Here is a 23,799-nt window from a genome sequence, read left to right on the forward strand (position 1 = left end):
GGGAGGTTGACCCAACCGGGAACACTCACAACAGTGTAGAGACGGCGGTATGAAGACTCAGTACTGCCGACAGCGCCTGTCATGAGAATCAAAGTGTGGCCTGGCTGGTCTAACCCAAAGAAGAAGCTTCCTAAGAAGGTAGACGTAGTCCCTGCTCTCTCCCTACTCCACTGGAACCTTTCCCTATCACTAGTGCTGTCCCTGACAGACGGGGTACCTGTCCCTACACTAGCCACTCGCATAAAGCACCCAAACCCAGGTCAGAGTCTTAAACAGACTCTGCTTGACCCAAGATGGGGAACATGGGGCAAGAGCATCCAACCGGATCGCTGTCCCATGTGACTGAGGAAGTCATAGAGAAACCCATTTTCCCTCCACTACAGTCCAGTGCCACCTGTAGTGGAGAAGATAGACTGCACCTGCCTAAACTCGTCCAGTCCAGCAGGTTTCAGGTACCGCCTCCAAAGCTAGTGCTAAGGAGCTGGCAATCAAAATTGTTGCTATGTGGAGACCAGCTCAAGCAGCTGCATAGCATGAAGGAAAGGGTTTTCTCTATTGTATGGCCTCTTATCCCCTAGGGTATGTGCCCCTCAGTAGCCTGGTCCTGTTTTGTTATAACGTGGGAGAAGGAACTACTCTGGGTCCAGTGCAGACAGAACAGCAGGATTCAGGTCTGGAGTGGGAGCACTTTCCCCACTAGAAGAAAGGGGATGCATTAGTCCTAAACCCTGGAGTGGACATGACCATGGACCTTATAAAAAGTGGAACAACACTGCATCTGAGCACCACAACCCAAAAATGTTATTGAATTTATTTATAATTTTCAAAGTAAACTCTCCTATCCATCCATGTCACCAAGCTTTATTTTGCTGAGAAATCACTTTGATAAACACCCCCTACCATTTCTGACTGCGGGCATCTTGTAAAGGGCAGATGACTCATGCTTTTTCTTCTTGGAATCCATCTGCCCTTAGCTTAGACATACAGGCAGGAGAGTGCTTAGCTGAGAAAACCCCTTTTCCCTTCCTGAAGATTCCTGGGGTGTATGACATTTGCCTAGGCCTGGACACCCGGAAGTAACTGGAGAAATGTGAAAAAATGTTTAAAACAAGTAAATATGATATACTTTCCTATCTATTTACTAATGCTAGCAGCAATGTCGATTGAGAGAGTGAAGTTCCACTTTAAGTAAGCACAACAGCAACACCTCCTAATTAGCATTAGTGGGACTTTTGGGAAAGTGGGTAGTTGACATGGATGTGTATCAGGGGATGGGGTGAAAAGTGTTTTTAAAAAAATCCATTTAATTCATGTGTGTGGGTTCTGCTTTGAGCACTAGGACTTGGAACTGGTTCACAATTCAGTTTCAGAGTGAATTGTTTTACTGTAGGGCCCCAGATGTAGGGTTCGGCCACATAGAGTGGGTTCCTATAAGCAAGAAGTCTTGAATGAAGTCACCAACGAAAGCAGTGTAGCAGAAAAAGCTAGCAAAAACTGATTTTTTCAACAGGGCTGAAAAGTGTTGCCCTATGACACCAGCAAAGAACTGAGGCATGCTGGGTGGAAGGAGAATGGGGTTATACTGGGGTTAGCTGAAGAAGTTTTTTGTTCACCAGTGTCCCATCCTCCTGTGGGCTGGACTGTATTAGCTTTCCTATATCTCTCAATGAATGATAAAGAAACCTTTTTTATGCACTTGATCAGGGTGGTCCATGTTTCCCTACCTCAGACACCATTAAAGCTCAGAGGACTTCCTAAAATCTGTCCAGTATATGACTTTGCTAAACTCTTATGGGAACCAGCCCCAAATTACATTACAAGCACGTATCAGTTGAAACTCATACATCTATTATATACCCACTACAAACTCAGCTCATTTAAACTAAACTATGGGACACTATGGGTTTAAGTTCTCTGGTCAGTTATCTATACAGCAGGTTTGTTTTGAATGTATCCATTTTTCTATCAAGACCTCTTTGCTCCAACCCAACCCATCCCTTTCCACCATTTCACTCACTAATGGTAACGGTTTCCATTTTGTTAATTGTGATAGCAATGATATCTTTGTTAGAAGTGGTTTACCTTGACAGTTGTGTCACATGAATAGGATCACAAATTGTATAATTCATACTTCCTTAGACACATGCATCTTTCTGAATCCAATGCACTTGAATTAATCCTTTAAATACATTTAACCAAAAGGTGCAGGCTTCGGGGCCATCATCCCAATTATTCATATCAACAGGTCACTCAGCTGCATCAAGAGTGCAGCCAGCAATGGGTTAAGATACCTGTGCACATTTGATCCGGGTCAGTGAATTATCAAATAGTGAATTCATGAACAGAATGACAGCCTAGAGCCTGCATTTCAAAAACAAGTCAGCAACGGCAATTCCATATTTTTATCCTTACAGAAAACTTTTAAAGAGGAACTGCTGGCAAGAAAAGCTCCCATTTGTTTGGGTACATACTCCTTAAAATATGATTCATTGAAACATTGCTAGTGTAAACTTTTGAAAATTATTGGGACTGGGACATCATAGAATGTGAGCCTCTTTTGCATTCTTCTGTGCTGTCAGCCTAACAGATGTCAGGCACTGGGGGCCTGAAAGGAGTACCTTATATCCCATGATGTATTGTCTAGGTAACATACAAGAGATTGAAAGCAGATTGAACACCTCCAAAGTTTTGTCACTCTCCTGACAGTTAAACAGTGTTGTGAAATTCAAACGAATTACTGAATGGAATTGCAAATATTTTGCCAGTTATTATATATAATGTATGTGTTTCAATTGGGAATTGAATAGTTTGGCTTGCATTCTACCTGAAAGTTTTATAGAATATATCATGTTGTAGTTCAGGATCTTAACACCAACATTTTTCTCCCATCACACCTAAGATATGTCATTAAGCAATTCAGAATGTATGGTAAGAAAGTCATATACAAATGTATTAGGATTTTAGCACTATGTTTACATTGTGAAGGCTAAATCTTCTTTTAGAGTGTTAGTGGGGAACCACTAATGTCCTAAAACAGCCCAGCTTACCGTAGTGGAACAGGGGATAGGAGACGGTATGACAGTATGTGATACCATATACAACTTTGGCAGTAAAAAAATAAAAGCATGTGGTGGCACAAGGGCAAGTGCTGATGAATATGGTACTAGGCAAGAATATAGCACCAGAAGAGTTAAGTTCTGCTGTGCATAATTCACTCAGTAAAAGAGGAGAGTGTTGTTGGGTTTGAAGAAAGTACACAATCTATTGGCTAATGAGAAAAATGAGAATATAGCACCTAAACGTCTGGTGGGCACAATTCACTTCTAGTGATGCTAGCCCTGACTGTGCTGAGAGGATGCCTCAGGGGTCCTGCACGGGTCTGTCAAGTGTAAGCACAGGAAGGAAAAGGGTAATAAATTCATTCAAAAATGTCTCTGGTTTATGGTTTTCAGTTGCTGCGCAGAACTTTCTATGTAAGGAGAATGGATGATGCTCTGAATTCTGGAAGTTGAGTGGTTAAATGATAGATTCTATCAAGGTAAAAGATGATGGGTAGAATTTTAGAATGCAATGCATGCACACAACTGTGGGGTAAGAAATGCAGGGAATTCTGTCAGAAGAGAGGTGTGATCCATGGTTTTCAAGTAATAAAATCAGCAGGATTTAGGTAAAATGTATTAGGGGTTAAATGATGGAATCAGAGAGGCAAATGATGAATTATGTTGAACAGTGGTGGAATAAATGCTGTGTCGATTTCTGCCAAGAGCAGGGTTAACTAATCTGCCATGCAGGATTCAAAAAGAAGACTTCTGTTGGAGATCAGTTACAATGTTCTTTGAACGATTCTGTTAAGAAATGAGTCAGGTAAGATACTCTCAGATGAGTTTTTTGAGGTTTTTGTGCATTTTGTCATGTTGACAATTCCCCCTCTGTGTGCTTCCAATATGCCTCGGTAAAGAACAAACACGCCGACATTCACTTCCAGTGGTGCAGCCCAGGGACATCCTGAAGTATAAAACTGTTTGCAAAAGAACCAGAGGTGCGTGACCCATCAAACCTGTTGGTGGAGATACAGTAGCAATGTCATCACATTTCTACTTATTGCATATTTACAGTTTATTTACATCTGTTTTCAATAATTAAATATGTGCACAAATCAGTTGGTTTTGCTCCCAAGAACAAAGCACTGATTATTTTGACTCGGTAATTCCAGCGCTTATACCAAGGAAGGATAGAGCAATATGTTCAACAACAAGTTATGTATGGATTTTAAGGGGTTAAAATATTGTAAAAGCCTGGAAACTGAACTTTAAGTTTACGTTATGGTAAGACTGTCCTTTTTAGAAATAATGCAACAGCAAACATTTAAACATGTTAGAGTTACATCAAAAATGGCTGCCTTGTAACTTAACAACAACAAGCAACATATGCTTTATACGCACTGAAAATGCACTAGAATACGCTAGATGCTAGAATGGATCACATTTGAGTCTAGAGGAAAAGCAAAGAATGTCATCTCCAATGACAGAGGTCACAACACACAAGCCTTTCCTGTTCTCATAGGTGCTTGCTCCTTTTCCCTTGATCTCAGACATGGCTTCCACTTCAACTTCAAATATTTATCAGAGTGTGAATAGGGCTGTGAGTGCTTTCATACTATTTCCCCAGTCACAGGTAGTGAGCAGGAGTAGGACCATCTTGTCGAGGCTTTTTCAGCAAAGAAGCCACGGTTGCTAGGCAACTGGTAAAAGAGCGCTTAGGAAATTGGAATTTTTCCATACTCTTGTAGACCAGCAAAAGCCTGAATGTGGTCTTTGTAAAAAATTTGTGTGCCACGTGGGACTAGCTCTGGAATCTTGAATTGGGATTTTGTATCTAATTAGTGAAATTACACAGATTTATGACAAACGCCTGTATTAACTCATCGCAGTTCAATTTCCATGCAGAAGCGGGTTGAATTCAGGCAAGTCTGTGCACCTGCACTTGCAGTATTCACTGTATATTTGCTGTACTGTACTGTACATCTGCTGCTGTACTATATTCACTGTACATTTGCTGGATGGAGAATGCGAGTGGAGTAATGTGCAAGAACGTTTTGGAAAATGTAGAGCAGAAGACCGATGTATCAATAAGAAATCATAAAATTTGCCAACTCAGAAAGGCAAGTGTAAATTTGCAAAAACTTTTGCACAACAAACAGAGCACAATGACACTGTGCACAATGTAAGGATAATTTTAAATATCATTATATTAAATGTAAATGTGCACTCTGAAAGGATGATACCCCACAGCACGTCTTCAAATGACCACTGATGAGTCAGCATGGAAGGAATCCTTCATTATAGTGAGCTCACTGTGCTAGCTTGCACCTAGCTACTGATGTCATTGCTGTCAGAGCACTGAAAGAGGGATGTTATACCCTGAAACATGTTGGGTTGACCTCAATAACTAGGTGAAAACGAGCACAGAGAGATCACTAGTGCAGATGTTTTCAAAAGATCGTGGGATCTAAGGCATTCCTTTCATACATGCTTGTCATAAGTTTGGGTTTCCCCTCATCATATTTAGTGATCACATCATTATGGTTTACATTTTAAAGTGTGTGTGTGTAACCAAAATGTTTTTCAATTATGGATAGAGTAAAAGAAGAAAATCCTGGTCAAGTTTTTATAATTGCTGCCTGTGTCTCTACAGTTTCATCTTTTCTCATTTTCCTGGTGTAGCACCCTCCTAGATAGGTGCTAGGATAAGTAGATTATAGTTGGTTCCTCTGCTTAACAGGAGAACTGTTAGGAAAATCTAATTAGACTTTCTGCTAAACAGAGAGCTGCAATTGTTAGTAGTGCTTGACCAGTGTGTTCAAGTGCTGCTAGTTCTGCCTCTGACTTCCTCTGTTTATAAGTAACCTAGGAAAGTTCTGCATGTATAGGTGTATAGGTGGAACTCATGCACAACACAGTATGAATATTAATGCCACTCCAGCCAATCCCAGGGAGTGCAGCCCTGAGAAATTCTGAGAGAGGGTATTTGTTCTTGGGGCATACTGAGCCCTGGGTCTTTCCTGAAGAGGATTGTACCAGCCTGGGGGAAGGCATGCTGCCTCCAAAGGCTCCTGTTGCCATTTGGCCTCAGGTGGGCCACCGAAGGGCCTGAAGTAAGAGAGTGACAATGGTTCTTCAGTAAGCTGACTGAGGGGAGCTGTCTGCCAAAGATCTGTCAGGTATCTCTGGAGGGTATCGCTTGGACAATTGGAAGGAGGCTACCATTCTGTCTGTGAGCCTTTTGAGTAAAGACACTGAGGGATCCTGAGGACTCTGTGTGCTTTAGAGTCAGCACAGATCTGAAACAAGGCAAAGCTGGATGGAGTTCTGAAGAGCACTGTCCGTTTAATCCCTTCCTGACATTGGGGCTTTTCTTCAGGCTGCTACTTAAGAAATTTTTGTCCTTGTAATGTACATGTAAGATTTATTGTAACGGACATGTAAGATTTGAGTGGAAATATGGTATCATAGCCATGACAGGTTGAGAAGATTAGATTATGTCAGGCCTTTTCATTGCAAAGGTGTGTGCAGGAACAGTCTGGTCATTAAGGATGTACATTGAGCCCCCTGGGCAGTAGGAAAATGAATAGAAGGTACAAACAAATGATCTGGGATCAGATGTGTATTATACACAATTCCTCAATAGGCCTTACAGACTCAATCATCATTTAGCATTAATTAGTCTAAAGCCAGGTTCCTGGAGGTGACAACTTTTGTGTGTCAATCAGGTTATCACCTTCTGGGAAAGCCAGTGACAGCAGACAGACTGTCTGCCTTTTGTAGAAAGTTCTATAAGTAATATTCACATCAAAGAAGTATGTTTAATCTCTTATAAAAGCCAAAATATTAGTTGGAGAGATATGAACAAGCTTCCTTTGTGCAGACCATTCTGTACGCTACATTTACATATAAGAATGATATTTGTGGCTTGGGGAGGAAGCCAGGGAAATGCATGGAATGGTTAGATGACGCGGGGGTGCGACAGTCGGATGGTGTTTGGTACTGTTGCGATCGGGCTGACGCGCTGGTGTCAGAAATCCAATCCCCGACTTGGTGTTCAGGCCAGTCTTGGCCCAATTGAACTTGGGCAGGTCCATGCACAGTACCTCTTGTGGGCAGGTCAGGACCACCTCCCCCAGAGTCAATTGGCCGAAGACTAATATCCCGCCCATGTCCAAATCGCAATAAATTGAACGCACGGACATTTGGACAGGGTGATCCGTACGGAGCTGGTTCGATTGACCAATGGATTGCTAAGTTTCTGGCTTGCTCCAGCCGCAGGGTAAAGTGTTATTCTGTCTTTTTATTCCCTTTTATTTTATAGTAATTAGTCATTTGTGTGTCTTCTTATATCTTTGTATTTGCTGTAACCTTTTATCTTTTGTACATATTTTATGCACTGCCCACTTTGGGAAATTAAATCTTAAAATTAATTAGTGAACTTCTGTGTATTTAAGCACGTGCTCATATCTTCGGAGAGACTAGATCAGAGAGACTAGATTGGAGAGATTAGATTGGGTTATATTGTATTGTATTTTAGTGCCTTTAAAACGCTCGGTTAAGCTCATTGCCAATCTGTATGCAACTGCACTGTGAGTGGGCAGATTGCACGCAGATTGCAAAGGTAACAGATCTGCCAGACGGAGATCTGTATGTGTGTGGTGTCTCAACAGACCATTCTGCGGATAAACTGTTGGGTGGTGGCAGGCTACCTTTATGGTGCGTCTGGTGTGGGGGTGTGTGGACAGTGGAAGGGTTATCAACACCGGGGTTCAAGCTAGGATAGCTGAAGGGACCTTTAGAAGGGTGTGTGATTACTAAGCTGGTCCTCAACTCTAATCAGGGCATCAGGTTGTATGTAAGATCGTATCTGCCAGTGTGTGGCCGACCAGCTGGATTGGAGTGGAGTCTCCATCTGGTGGTGGCCAGAGGTAGTGCGGGCTGTGAAAAGGTATCACGGCTGATCTTATATACGGTTTGAGATATTTAAGTGTAAATCCTTTATTATCCCCTCTTTACCACCCTGTCGCGGCCGCACGCGTGCGTCACGGTTAGCTAGTCGCTGTGGGCGTGGCGTGTAGTGGACACGTGACAGGGTGATCGTTTTTAACGGAATCCTTGACAGTTGGCGGCAGCGTGCGGGATCTGCTTAGTACATTAGTGCATGGTTTATTCATTTAACCCGTGTACTAAAGGTTGGAAGCTCGGTAGAAGTGACTGACCTACAGAAGCTCACTCAGTGCATAATAATTGTTTTGTAGAAGACATACTTGGCTATTTGCGCCCCCCCCCCTTCTTTTTTGTGCAGACCATTCTGTACGCTACATTTACATATAAGAATGATATTTGTGGCTTGGGGAGGAAGCCAGGGAAATGCATGGAATGGTTAGATGACGCGGGGGTGCGACAGTCGGATGGTGTTTGGTACTGTTGCGATCGGGCTGACGCGCTGGTGTCAGAAATCCAATCCCCGACTTGGTGTTCAGGCCAGTCTTGGCCCAATTGAACCAGCTCCGTACGGATCACCCTGTCCAAATGTCCGTGCGTTCAATTTATTGCGATTTGGACATGGGCGGGATATTAGTCTTCGGCCAATTGACTCTGGGGGAGGTGGTCCTGACCTGCCCACAAGAGGTACTGTGCATGGACCTGCCCAAGTTCAATTGGGCCAAGACTGGCCTGAACACCAAGTCGGGGATTGGATTTCTGACACCAGCGCGTCAGCCCGATCGCAACAGTACCAAACACCATCCGACTGTCGCACCCCCGCGTCATCTAACCATTCCATGCATTTCCCTGGCTTCCTCCCCAAGCCACAAATATCATTCTTATATGTAAATGTAGCGTACAGAATGGTCTGCACAAAGGAAGCTTGTTCATATCTCTCCAACTAATATTTTGGCTTTTATAAGAGATTAAACATACTTCTTTGATGTGAATATTACTTATAGAACTTTCTACAAAAGGCAGACAGTCTGTCTGCTGTCACTGGCTTTCCCAGAAGGTGATAACCTGATTGACACACAAAAGTTGTCACCTCCAGGAACCTGGCTTTAGACTAATTAATGCTAAATGATGATTGAGTCTGTAAGGCCTATTGAGGAATTGTGTATAATACACATCTGATCCCAGATCATTTGTTTGTACCTTCTATTCATTTTCCTACTGCCCAGGGGGCTCAATGTACATCCTTAATGACCAGACTGTTCCTGCACACACCTTTGCAATGAAAAGGCCTGACATAATCTAATCTTCTCAACCTGTCATGGCTATGATACCATATTTCCACTCAAATCTTACATGTCCGTTACAATAAATCTTACATGTACATTACAGTCCTCAACTGTAATTAGTGAAGAGGATATTGGAAGAACATTCTTCAGACAGGCTGGGAAAGAGTTGGGTCATGGAACATTAAGAAAAAGTTTGCTAATTACAAGCCCTATAAGGTGGAACCATATCTGGATCTGGAGTATCCATGTATGCTGTGATCTTGGAGCTGTTTCTTATGGGTATGTGAGCACAGTGTGACCTGTGTGTGAGCAGTATCATCCTATGTGTCCACATTGAGCTTGTCAACCCTGCAGCCTTAGACCAGACCTAGATGACCCCATAGAGGATACATCTTTTTTGCGCATTTATTATGCGCTTCTGGTAAGTGCATAGTTTTACTGGTTCTCGTCACTTGAAGTTACCAGCACGGAGCACAGATCACCGTATTATATGGACCTACGTTACAGTTGTTGAATGAACTATCTGTCACTCAACTTTATGCTCTTGTCATATTTAAGCGTCACCATAAGACGTACCTATCACATCACCATATATGCGTGCCTCAGCAGCGCTCACTCTTTATTTATATTTAATATTGCTATTGTGTACTATATGTTATTATTCAGCGCTGCATATTTACTACTATATATTGTCTTTTAGAGGTGCAGAGGTTTACCTTTTATATGCTGGCTGCTTATATGTTTTTTGTGCAATTACCTCCATTTATTTTGTAATTAGTTCTACTCCTGGAGTATACTACTAAATTCCCCATCCCTACCCAAGTTATCCAATAATAAAACAAAAAAAACAACAACCCATAGACTGATTATTGGAGACAACAAGTGAAAGTGTGTGTGCACCTGGCTGTGAAACTTTCTTATGCCTGGCTGAGGGGCGAAGTTAGGGAAGACCTGGACATCGCTATAGCGGCTCCTACAGGGGTAAACGCTACATGTGAGGGCTCATTTCAGGATATTCCTTGAAAATACAGCAGCGGTAGCTACCAGTAACAGCCACGAAAAGTGCACTAGAAACTGTCAAGTGTTACACTATAGATTGAGGGATGGCAATCAGAGTAGAAGAGTATTATGCCTTGGGGAATATCTACTCTACAGTAGCCAGTGCAGAAGTATTTCCAGGAGTTGGCATATAAAGAGTTAATGCAGCGTGACGGAAGCGGCGCGCTGGAAAGGTCTGCCTGGGAAGAGGTAGGGTTACCGCTGATATGCATGTTACTATCTGCGTTACAGCATGGACTGTTAATGTCAGTGAAAGTATTACAGCATGGCTTGCTAATACTGAAGTTACTGGTGGCGGGGAAAGAGTTAGTGTCTGTCTGTCTGGTGTGAATGATGCTATCTGCATTACAGCACAGCTTGTCAATGACAGAAAAAGTGTTACACCACGGATAACATGGAGGCGACAGGTAGTGGTGAAAGAGTTAACTAGGGGGGCTGGAGTATGAGCACCAATAACACCTGTTGGGAGGCAGGGAAGGGAGCCGCCGGTATGTGTGTTGCGATCTGCGTTACAGCATGGTCTAATATTGGTGGAAAAGTTACAGCATGGCATGTTAATTCTGAAGTGATCAATGGCGAGGAAGTTGACTTGGAGCGCAGGATAGAGCATGCTCAGAGAGTCTTCCCAACAGAAATCATGAACGCTCGTAAGCCAGCCTATCATGAACAGTGGGCAGAGCAGGGGCCTGTGGTTAGCCAGTCTGGAGAGAGGGGCGGAGAGTGGTCACTGTTTCCAGATGTAGCGGAGGAGAAACCACAAGGAGTGAGTAGCAAGATGGCATATGCAGACATAAGCTTCAGCATCGGAGCTACTTTGGCTAGTGGTGGGCAATGGGAAAGGCTGACGAAGCTGCTGATTAGGATGCTGACAGACACCAAAGTGCGGCTGCTACCCCATGGGAGTTTGGTGCTGTGCAGCAAGGATGACACTGAATACTTTAATCTGTTATGTGGTGGATGCCATGGTGTCACTGTTAAGCTGCGTGCCTCGGGTCAGTGTGGTCATTGTGGCGAGATGTTCATGAAGCTTGTACACAGTGATAGTCAGCCAGTGGTCCTGCTGGTGAACTGGGAGACAGGTTACTGTGCAGAAGTACAGATTATCTACAGCTCACACAGCAGACAGTAGTGTGGTGGGGTCATCGCTGGGGCAAGGACCAGTGTTATACGCCCAGACCACAGTCTGTAAAATCAAGGAGGCATGCATTTTCACCATGTGGGGCATCCAACCAGCCTGGGGTGGTCAACAAACTACAACCACCAAGGCAGCCAAAAAGAGAAACCAGATCCTTTGTTACTGGAAACTTTGAGAAGATCCTGTGTTACTGGACACTTTGAAACGATCCTTTGTTACTGCTTAAAGGGGCAGATGTTCCTGACACCACAGGGAGCGGTGTTGTTGCAGGTGTCGGGTGAGCTAAGCTCCCATTTCTCTGCTTGACACCTGGACTTTGGTTAGCATAGCCTGGGCCTCAACTTTGAAAAAAAGGACTTTAAGATTGTTTGCTGGGTCTATTTCCACTACATGCTTAGGTAGCCAGATTAGTCTACCTCTGTTTTCTTTCAGGGCTCTGAGAATCGATGTGTCAAGAGTTTGCCCTTAGGGAGCAGTTCCTGTGGATTTTCTGCTATGAGAATGTTTAGCGTAGATTCTGTAGTTGCTTATACTGGAAGGGTCACCTCTTTAGAGAGGATTCTTCCATGCTTAGGTTGCAGATAGGATGTATAACCAGTGTGTATATACAGGTGAAACTCAAAAAATTTGAATATCATGCAAAAGTTCATTTATTTCAGTAATGAAACTTAAAAGGGGAAACTAATATATGAGATAGACTCATTACATGCAAAGCAAGATAGTTCAAGCCATGATTTGTCATAATTGTGATGAATATGGCTTACAGCTCATGAAAACCCCAAATCCACAATCTCAGAAAATTAGAATATTACATGCAATCAATAAAACAAGGATTGTACATAGAACAATATCGGACCTCTGAAAAGTATAAGCATGCATATGTACTCAGTACTTGGTTTGGGCCCCATTTGCAGCAATTACTGCCTCAATGCAGTGTGGCATGGAAACTATCAGCCTGTGGCACTGCTGAGGTGTTATGGAAGACCAGGATGCTTTAATAGCGGCCTTCAGCTCTTCTGCATTGTTCGGTGTCATGTCTCTCATCTTTCTCTTGGAAATGCCCCATAGATTCTCTATGGGGTTCAGGTCAGGTGAGTTTGCTGGCCAATCAAGCACAGTAATCCCACGGTCATTGAACCAGGTTTTGGTGCTTTTGGCAGTGTGGGCAGGTGCCAAGTCCTGCTGGAAAAAGAAGTCAGAATCCCCATAAAGCTCATCTGCGGAAGGAAGCATGAAGTGCTCCAAAATCTTGTGGTAGACGGCTGCGTTGACCCTGGACTTAATGAAGCACAGTGGACCAACACCAGCAGATAGCATGGCTCCCCAAATCAACACAGACTGTGGAAACTTCACACTGGACTTCAAGCATCTTGCAGTGTGTGCCTCTCCATTCTTCCTCCATACTCTGGGTCTTTGGTTTCCAAAAGAGATGCAAAAGTTGCTCTCATCAGAAAAGAGGACTTTGGACCACTGAGCAAAAGACCAGGTCTGTTTTTCTTTAGCCCAGGTAAGACGCTTCTGACGTTGTTTGTTGTTCAGGAGCGCCTTGACAAGAGGAATACGACATTTGAAGCCCATGTCCAGGATCCGTCTGTGTGTGGTGGCTCTTGATGCACTGACTCCAGCCTCAGTCCACTCCTTGTGAAAGTCCCCAACACTTTTGAATGGCCTTTTCCTGACAATCTTCTCCAGGCTGCGGTCATCCCTGCTGCTTGTGCACCTTTTTCTTCCACACTTTTCCCTTCAACATAACTTTCTATTAATGTGCTTTGATACAGCACTTTGGGAACATCCAACTTCTTTTGCAATTACCTTTTGAGGAGGGTGTCAATGATGGTTTTCTGCACAACTGTCAGGTCAGCAGTCTTTCCCATGATTGTGATTCCTACTGAATCATACTGAGAGACCATTTAAAGGCTCAGGAACCCTTTGCAGGTGTTATGGCTTAATTAGCTGATTAGAGTGGGACACTTTGAGCCAAGAATATTGCACCTTTTCACAATATTCTAATTTTCTGAGATTGTGGATTTGGGGTTTTCATGAGCTGTAAGCCATAATCATCACAATGGTGACAAATCACGGCTTGAACTATCTTGCTTTGCATGTAATGAGTCTATCTCATATATTAGTTTCACCTTTTATGTTGCATTACTAAAATAAATGAACTTTTGCACGATATTCTAATTTTTCAAGTTTCACCTGTATATGGTTCTTTTTTCTTTTCCTGCAGGACTTCAAAGAACTACTACCTTGGCTGAGGCACTCTACTGTACTACAATGTATATTTCTGAATAATGCTTTAGGTATTGCTAGCTAGCTTAGGATGTAGCTAGGTATGAGGTTGTTTATTTCACTTCACCAATTATTTACATTTTTGGTGGGGGGTGCACAATCAGTTGCACTTGGTAGGGCTCTACCAAAAAAAACAAAAACCTGTGTATATACTTGTACAGCAGCTACCATATTTTTCACCACTAATTAATTTGTATTTACTGGCCACATTGCCCCTTTACATTTGGTATTTCCCTTTTCCCCCTCCAAGTTTGTGGAATACTCCAACTAGGCTTTTTGTAAAAATGTTTTAACACATTACTACAGCGGCTCCTATGGGGGTAAGCGCCACAATGGTGACAACTGTCACTGCGACAGAAAGTGATGGGTGATCAATAATTTTACAGTTGCCACAAAAACTGGAGATGAGGAGAATCTTCAATGAGTACTTTATAAAGATTTACTTTTAATTCCTGCTTTGTCTCTGGGACATGAAATAAAGGGAAATTTTAACCAATGTAACACAGATAACCAGATATACACTGGCAAAGGTTTTAACACTTTCCTATTCTATCCAAAACTAGAAAAAAAATGCCTACACTAATGTTCTAAAGCAGACTAAATACCCACAATATAAAACTACTAGCTAGTTTTTTTTTGCAAAAGAGACATGCAAGACCTTTTTTTCTAGAAAAAAAAAGTTTTCACTGGATCATAGCAGTTTTTTATCCTCTAGGTAAATTGCATGACACGTGCAGGAGCAACATAATCAGTGGCTGCCCAATGGCTGATGAAGGTCATGGGACCCAGGAAGCAACTGCCTAAGGCATGACAGGGGAAGTATCAGAGACTAGTGCCTAAACCCGTCATTGTTAGAGGAGAACACAGTATGAGGTAAGTATGCCATAATTGCACATTATGACAACAGCCAACTCTCACACAGAGGACATCCCTTTTGCTTTAATGAAGTGCCCATTTTCAGTGATTTACTGTATCTTCCATCTGATATGAGGACTAGCTAACTACATTTTTTATACAAATGAGCAATTTTTGTGACTGAATCTTTTGGAAAAGCTATATTGACTTTTTTTGCCGAGAATCTTTTCAGCATATGCAATGGGGAATATCAGCATTTATTATGAAGACAAAGATGAATTCAAATACTAGCATGTGGCAACTCTCTTTTAAAAGGAAGAAGAACAATGATGATAAATGTACTGTGTAAAACAGGTGAATGATTCCTTGACATATGTATTGTGAATTCAGTGGATAGCAGATGCTCAACCTTTCAAAAATAGTCTGCTTATGATATCGTACACAAAGGAACAAAGAGAATCAGTGTCAAGAACTTTACCCGCTTTCCAGTCTTGAAATCAAATGCAGAAAACTGCAAATTCACAAAACTGAGACAGATCTAGGACAGCCTCTCCTCTGGCCACAGAACATGAAGCTGTGAATATTGTCACTGGTGCACTAGTTTATAGTATGTCCACATTAATGCTCTTTTATCAGTTTATAAGCATTAGGATTGCATGTAATCTACAGTATATTAGTTGTATGCTTTTTGCATAGAACAAATCTGGTGAATTGGAATTTAATTTCAAAGAGAGGGAAACTTCGATGCCTTTACTCTTGCAGCAACATTCATTTTCGAATATAGTATTGGATGTGAACAAGGTCTTATGCCACATGGTAAAAAATTGTAAATTCAAGAAAAAAAAAAAAAAAAAGAATTTACAATTTTTTACCATGAAAAAAGTACACAGAAAAGAACACAGTTTGAGGGGCCTACATGCCTCAGACAATCGGTCATATAAAGAAGTAGGGTTGAATTCACAACTGTGGTGGTAATGCACAGGTAGGGAAGAATTATATTTATATGCACATTTATGCAGTAAAATTCATGAGTTTTACTCCAGGAAGGCGAATGAGTGTGAACAGGCCCTTAAAAAACCATTGGGGCTGGTATGACCCCCTCTAGTTCGTATGTCATAGTTTTCAATCCTGGAGGCAGGCATTTACATATATGGCTCCCTCTAGCTCCCACTGGCTTTAAGGACCCATTCACCAGTGCCATCTTAGTAGCATCATAGGCCCCTGGGAAAAGTAATGCACTGGGGCCCCTACCAGGGAGACTGTGACATAGCAAACAGTGTTTGTGGCTAAATAATTGCGTTCAGTTAACACAGATCGGTAGCTATCACTCACTATGCTCATTTAGAAAAGGTAGGGGGCGGTAAACAGGGCATATGTGCTGGCCCCTTCCCCTGCTCTCCATCCTGAAGATCCCCCTGTGTGCCTGGAACTGCTGGCAGTAGAGGAGGGAAGCAGGCAGCGCTGCAGGGAGGGGGAATCAGTGCAGCAGGTGAGAGAAATTACTGGAACCAAACTTCTGTTTCTCACCCTGCAGCAACTGAAAGCCAGCAAGAGAGAGGAGGAGATCCTGGCTTTCAGCTGCTACAGTGATAACCAAACAGAAGATTGTTTTCAGTTATTTCCTCCACCCACCACACTTATCACTTGCTCTGCCCACCTACGATTCCCCTGCTCAGGGGGGCGGAAGTGCAGGAGCCCCCAAGGCACCTCGGTATAAGCATTTCAGCATGGGTGGAAACACACACACGTAAATGCGCTTGTACTGTTTCCTTTTAAAAACATACTAAACATTAGCGCATATATGTGGACTGGCCACACAGGAAAAAACTGGAATTTTATTTGCAATGCATTTTCATGCAGTAAAATTTGTGTGGTTTACTGCAAGAAAAAAACAAGTCTAAAGTATTCTGGCGTCTGGTTTAGAAGATCAGTCTTTTTTAGCAGCACACCCAGCTTTGGAGAATAAGACAGAATTGGCCTGGACATCCAGCCAAAGCTTTTTTTTCTCTTTTGTTTTAAACGGTATTTGAATAAGTTAGAAACATTGTCAGGTTTTTACTGCTTTCCCTCGTTTCTTGTGTGGTAACTGGGGCAGGAAGAGGGCAGAAATCAACTCAATGGAGACAAAGGTAGCAATAATAACCAGACAGAGGCTCTTACCCTTACCTCTAAGGCACTCAAGGCTATGGGATCTTGATGGTGAGTTATGAAATGCTGTGTAAATATCTGTGGATAGTAAATTGCTCTGAATTTGAAGCCAAATTCAATGTATAGATAGATGACTAAATACAAGCTGCACCAAAAGGGTCTGTGCTGCTGCATGAACCAATTGTATATAAGCTGACTTTTTGTAAGCAAGCATTTGAAGTAGATATAAGAAGCTAGAAAGTGACAGAATACCTGGCTCTACCAGAAAAGAATTCAGATTCCCTTATGATGATAGGTTTGCCTACTAATATTTATACCAAGAATTTCATTCCAATCCTAATAGCATCCTATTATTTTTTCAAAACTATTACATACAACTTTTATTTATTGATTGGCCTGTCAGGAACCATGACATTTTGTACTGGCAAAATGACACTCGGAGATTCAAGAATGAAAAGGATGGGCACCTGTGGTCTACTACATATAAAACATTAAGACTATCTTATTTCCATAAATACCTTGGATTTAATCACTTGCTCTCAGGCAGGCTCTTCTCAGGTGGTTTACTTTCCCCGTTTTGCCGCTCACTGTTTTTCTGGGACAGGCGGGTGGACATAGTGGCTGCTGTCGCCACAGCCTTGAAGCTTCGCTTGCGCTTCTGCACATTTTGCTCAGGGTGGAGGAGTATGATGTAAACCTTGGGCACGTAGAGCATTCCAAGAGAGACAGAAGCACTCAGGCTCATCGATACTGTCAAGGTGGTGGTCTGGATATAGATCTAAGTGGGTGAGGTAAAAGAAGACAGTTTGACTTCACTGCTGAATGAAGAACAATGTGAAATGACTCCAAACAATGAAAACACACTGGATAATGGCTCATGAATTCGACATGACCTGCAGAATGAAGATGGATTTCAAACAAGGGTTTTTTTCCACAGAACACAGTTAATGAGCACAGGCAGTAACTGAATTGGTCATATGACATGATGAAGTTCCATTTCATAGTGCAAAATGAGTTGTTGGCAGGAATGAGTGTAAAAAAAAAAAAGGTGAAGACCAGGTAATTCTCTTCACCTTTTCAGCAGACTGTGCGGTGCCAAAAAAAATGGGTACAAAGGCCAGCCAGACAATACAAGTTGTGTACATAGTGAAACCGATTGGTTTGGCCTCATTGAAGTTCTCAGGCACTCCACGGGCCTTCACTGCATATACAGTACAGGTGACCATGAGAAGAATGGAGTACATTAAGCAGCAGACTAAGGACAAATCAGACATGTCGCATTTCAGCACCCCCCTAGCTAGCTCGGGGTTGGGTGTTCGCTGTTCCTCAAAATCAATCACACTGTGTGGAGGCAGGACTGCTAGCCAGGTGGCTGTGCCCACCAGCTGTACAGAAATGAGGCTGAAGGTGATAACAAGCTGTGAGGCTTGACTAATGAACCGAGGAGGAGACACTGAGCGCTTTCCCTGCTCAAAGATGCGGTAGATCCTGTTGGTTTTGGTCAGGAGGGCGGCGTAGGAAATACACATGCCAAGACCAAGGAAAAGCCGCCGGAGAGCACAAACTGCAATTCCAGGTTCTGCCATCATCAGGAACGTAATGGCATACATTAAAAAGATTCCAGTGAGCAAAACATAACTTAGCTCTCGTCCAGAGGCCCGTACAATTGGAGTATCATTAAAACGTATCAGGGTGCCGACCACAAAAAGGGTACTGAGTATACCCAAGATTGACAAAAAGAGAGGCAGTATGGCCCATGCTGAATGCCACTCCAGTTTTACAATTGGTGTTGGGCGACAAGCAGTCCGGTTGAGATTGGGCCGCATGTCAAAGGGACAAGCCTGACAGTTGAAGTCATCCAGCTGGAACTGGTACCCATCACACAGTTCACAGTGCCAGCAACATGGCACCCCCTTTACCATCTTCTTTCTTTCTCCAGGTTGACAGGGAAGGCTGCATACAGATGATGGAATTTCATTCTGTCCACCATACCACTGCATCTCCTCAATCTGTAGCAGGAAAATTTAAAAAATAACATTAGTATTAAGCACACATGGATAAAGAACAGCACATTATTGCTGCATATACATACATTTGAAAAAATTAGTTTAGTTATAACAAAGTTTTTTGATGTCTTATACAGTGTCCCAATGACAGGTCAGTGGTGAGGACAGGTGCGAGAAAAGGGAAAGGGGAAAACCTAGGAATGTAAAGAAAGAAAAACAAATTGTATGTTTTATTTAACTTGTAGAACATGGACAATTCAGTTAACTGAACGGAATATACTGTATATCAGCTATAATAGCTAAGACTTAACATGAATTATCATTTCATCTAACAGGGCCATTCTTACATTAAGTCGTAGGTACTCTGTCCACTGTCCAATCACTCTGTAGGATGGAGCAGAAGCATTGGTCATCTGATATTGGAATATGTCATATCGTCCTGGGGCATCTCCATTTTCATTGAACATGACAGGAGTTCCAGCACTTCCTAATCAATAAGAAAAAAGTCTATGGTATTTACCAAATTTCAGCACAGCGCTTCATAGTTTAAAACAAAGGAAGCTTTAATTAGAAGATAAAAGGTGTATTAAAAAGCACTCCCTGTTTAGGCTGGGATCATTGACAGAATTGCTCTTACCATTGAAGTTCACTCTACGTATATACTGTAATAGCAGTCGCCCATCCATAGGATCCATCTTATCACAGACCCCAATGCTTCCCTGGCAGAGATCACTATGCATGCTGTGTAAGGCATGAGCCATTGAATACACTGCATCAATTACAAACTGTACTTTTCCCTCTTGTTCATACGTGGAGTCTCTGCTAATCCTTTCCTCCCCTGTAATACAAAAATGTAGGTTAGCATGGCCTAATACAGGCATTGCATAGCCATTAAAAAAACCATTAGACCACACTCCAAAGACATAATGGTAGGTTAATTGGATCCTATCTAAATTGGCTCAAATATGTGTATGTATGAATGTGAGTTAGGTACCTTAGACTGTAAGCTCTTTGAGGGCTAGGGACTGATGTGAATGTACAATATATATATATATATATATTTATATATATATATATGTAAAGTGCTGCGTAAATTGACGGTGCTATATAAGCACTTGTAATAAATAAAATAAATATTTAGATCTAAACAAAACCTATCATGTAAAACAGTGCTGTGCAATGTTATACATTTTTATTCCATCCAGTGGCAAAAATTTTCATCACAGTTGCCTAATTATGCTAGTTATACCTGCTAAATCAGCATTCCTGGTACCACACTGAAAAATGTTGCTTTTAGGCAGAAGTGGACAGGAATCTTGTTTGATACTAATGGCATATAGAATATCAATGCATGCATCTTCAAGTACAATGGAAGTTGTGGTCCCGTGAAACTGGAATTATTAGATCATGTGGTCACATGTGCACATCAAACTCGGGTATATGGGTAATTTAGAGAGATGTGTCATCATATTTAGGGCTGAGGTGTGTAACATATGCAGCAGCAAGGGTTTTGTGGAAAGTGCTGAATATAAATCCCATGCTAAGACTGTACCTTTAGGCAAGGAAGCAAGCAACTGGACAAGCAGAAAGGCAATACCTACCAAAACTCTACTAAATGGCAGCTTATTGCTAAAATTATTTTTTTCAAGACAGGTTTACTATTAAGGGTTACTCTAGATAAACTTACAATTTTACATACAAAATTTAGCACAGAAATACATGCAAGGAGCCCTGGCTATCTGTCACAACTAATTTAATATAATTCAGTAACAAACAACCTGAACTTGATCAGTTTTATGTTTATTACATAATCTGGGGTTTCCAGGAAATGAATCATCTACATTTGCTACTAAAACACATCAAACACACATTTAAGAAGCATCAAAAACCACAACATTTAAAAATTAACCCAACCAAGCACATTATATACAGTTGTGTTCAAAATAATAGCAGTGTGTTGAAAAAAGTGAATAAAGCTCAAAATCCTTCTAATAGCTTTTATTTCCATACACACAAATGCATTGGTAACACTACACATTCTATTCCAAATCAAAACATGAAGAAAAATAGATCAAATTTGTATTGTTCCTCTAAAAAAATTGAAGAAAAGTGAATACTAGACTGTTCAAAAAAATAGCAGTGTTTGTATTCTTCTTTACAAACTCAAACATTCACTATATAAACCGAAAAATGTTTGAAGATTTTGCTTTCCTTTGAATCACTTAATTAATATTTAGTTGTATAAGCACTGTTTCTGAGAACTGCTGTACATCTGTGTTGCATGGAGTCAACCAACTTCTGGCCCCTGTGATCAGGTATTCCAGCCCAGGATGATTGGACTACATTCCACAGTTCTTCTCTATTTCTTGGTTTTGCCTCAGAAACTGCATTTTAGATGTCACCCCACAAGTTTTCTATTGGATTAAGATCCGGGGATTGGACTGGCCACTCCATAACGTCAATCTTGTTGGTCTGAAACCAAGATGTTGCACGTTTACTGGTGTGTTTGGTGTCGTTGTCTTGTTGGAACACCCATTTCAAGGGCATTTCCTCTTCAGCATAAGGCAGCATGACCTCTTCAAGTATTCTGATGTATTCAAGCTGATCCATGATCCCTGGTATGCGATAAATAGGCCCAACACCGTAGTATGAGAAACATCCCCATATCATGATGCTTGTGCAACCATGCTTCACTGTCTTCACAGTGTACTGTGGCTTGAATTCAGTGTTTGGGGGTCGTCTGACAAACTGTCTCCGGCCACTAGACCCAAAAAGAACAATCTTACTTTCATCAGTCCACAAAATGTTGCGCCATTTCTCTTTAGGCCAGTCAATGTGCTCTTTGGCAAATTGTAACCTCTTCAGCACGTCTTTTTTTCAACAGTGGGACTTTGCGGGGGCTTCTTGCAGATAGCTTGGCTTCACATAGGCATCTTCTCATTGTAACAGTACTCACAGGTAACTTTATACCTTCTTTGATCTTCCTGGAGCTGATTGTTGGCTGAGTCCTTGCCATTTTGGCTATTCTTCTATCCATTCGAATGGTAGTTTTTCGCTTTCTTCCACGTCTTTCAGGTTTTGGTTGCCATTTTAAAGCATTTGCGATCATTTTAGCTGAGCAGCCTATCATTTTCTGCACTTCTTTATATGTTTTCCCCTCTCCAATCAACTTTTTAATCAAGGTAGGCTGTTCTTCTGAACAATGTCTGGAATGACCCATTTTCCTCAGAATTCCAGAGAGAAATGCACTGTAACCAGCATGTACAACATTTGCTGCCTTCCTTCCTTAAATAATTGCCACCTGTTTTTCAAAGAATGAATGACCTCACTAATAGAACTCCACACTGCTATTATTTTGAACATGCTCCTTTCAATTAGTCATTCAATTACACAGAATCAGCAGCATGCATGTCATGACTGTTGGATCTGTTGGATTTCTATTACTCTACTACACCTGCTAGTAAATTATTTGAAATGTAGAAATATAATTTCTACCAAAAACAGTGATTGATCATTGATCAGGCTAGTGATGTCTGACTGCTATTATTTTGAACACAACTGTGTGTATATATATATATATATATATATATATATATATATATATATATACACACACACACAGTATATATTAGGAATACACTGATACCGAGTATTTTCATGTAACTCGTGAAAAAACTCTGGATGCAAATTGCACCACACAGATTAGCATGCGATTTGAACAGGAATGTGATCCCTGTCCAAATAGCATGCAGTTTCCCCACTGCTCCTGTGTGAACCCCGGCTTGTCATAGCCCGAGTCCACACAGGAGTGGTGCGGGAAACCTTCCTGCAGGCATCCATGCGGAGTCTCAGTAGTAGGAAAGGAGAAAGTTGCAGGGATTTCCATGTGACGGTGCTGACCAATCAAAAGTCCTTTAGCCCGAACTGTCATCGCTGCAAGGAGATTTCAAATCCCCTCCGCTTTCTCTCCTACTACTGAGACTCAGCAAGGAATGCCTGCAGGGAGGTTTCCCGCACCGCTCCTGTGTGAACTCGGGCTATGACAAGCCTGGGTTCACACAGGAGCAGTGGGGAAACCGCATGCAATTTGGGCAGGAATCATATTCCTGTTCAAATCGCATGATATTCTTTGCGGCGCAATTTGGGTCCATTAATGCAAATTGCACTGCACAGTATTGGTAATTGGTATTGGCAAGTACTTGACCGAAACTATTGGTACTCATACTCACCGTTAAAAAAACGGTATTGGTGCATTGCTAATATATTTGCAGTGCTAGAAGCACTAGTCAGTTTACTGTCTTCTGTACATATTGTAAACATACCGGTGCACTTTCTCCTGGAATCTTCTTGTGAGGATGCAGATCTGGTCAGTTTGCACTTAAAATCATCTTCCCAAAATTCTGCAAACCAAATATTGCGCCGGTTGTTTTCCAGTGTCCGGCTGATAAAATACTGGTCAAACCCTAAATTGTAGATAGATACAGTTGTAACTTGTTGAGAACTACAGCACTGACCAACAAAATGTTTACAACAAACCTACTCACCATCAATGGAGGCTCTTTTTGGCAAGATAGTTACAGCACCTTCTGCAACTTCTTCCAGCCCCAAAACAGGGGATGTCTTGGATCCCCAGCTGTCAGACCCCACCCACAAGAAATGTCCTGTTTGGTTGTTTCGTTGTGCTGCATCTAAAACTCGCCTACCAGCAGGAAGAAAATTTGCAGTCAGGAGACCTTACACATATAACAAACAGTGGTTTAGATACAATCACTTGATGAAATCATCACAAACAATTTTGAGTTAAAAAATCATGTAACACTCCCAGCCTCAACAGCCATTTTGAAAATCAGTGTTAATAATTAACTAATGAACATTCCTATATCCATAAGTGGGAGAGAGATTTATGGGAGGAATTGTCTTTGAAGGTTTGGCAAATCTTATTGTCCCATGCGCTAAAAGTTCGATTTGCACCTGCTATATGGAAAACCTATATAAAATATTTTATTACTGCTCCACTCCATACACCCAAC

At 41.8% G+C, this 23,799-nt stretch overlaps 1 protein-coding gene across 1 annotated transcript in view; it reads right to left on the reverse strand.

Annotated features, from left to right (window-relative positions):
* Nucleotides 1–3,658: 3,658 nt before the first annotated feature.
* The window catches only part of LOC149463463 (metabotropic glutamate receptor 6-like), a 90,980-nt gene continuing 70,839 nt past the window's right edge, over nt 3,659–23,799 (reverse strand). Inside the window, exons 4-10 of the mRNA XM_089674998.1 lie at nt 23,314–23,468; nt 23,092–23,232; nt 19,407–19,607; nt 19,117–19,256; nt 17,837–18,772; nt 17,282–17,541; nt 3,659–4,057 (exon numbers count right to left, since the gene is read on the reverse strand). Coding sequence (XP_089531124.1) covers nt 17,293–17,541; nt 17,837–18,772; nt 19,117–19,256; nt 19,407–19,607; nt 23,092–23,232; nt 23,314–23,468 — 1,822 coding nt within the window. The 3' untranslated portion in view covers nt 3,659–4,057; nt 17,282–17,292. The remainder of the gene's footprint in view (nt 4,058–17,281; nt 17,542–17,836; nt 18,773–19,116; nt 19,257–19,406; nt 19,608–23,091; nt 23,233–23,313; nt 23,469–23,799) is intronic.

The sequence above is a fragment of the Staurois parvus genome, unplaced genomic scaffold (assembly GCF_062004578.1).
Source record: "Staurois parvus isolate SC_StPar_1 unplaced genomic scaffold, SC_StPar_1.0 ptg000154l, whole genome shotgun sequence".
NCBI lineage: Eukaryota > Metazoa > Chordata > Amphibia > Anura > Ranidae > Staurois > Staurois parvus.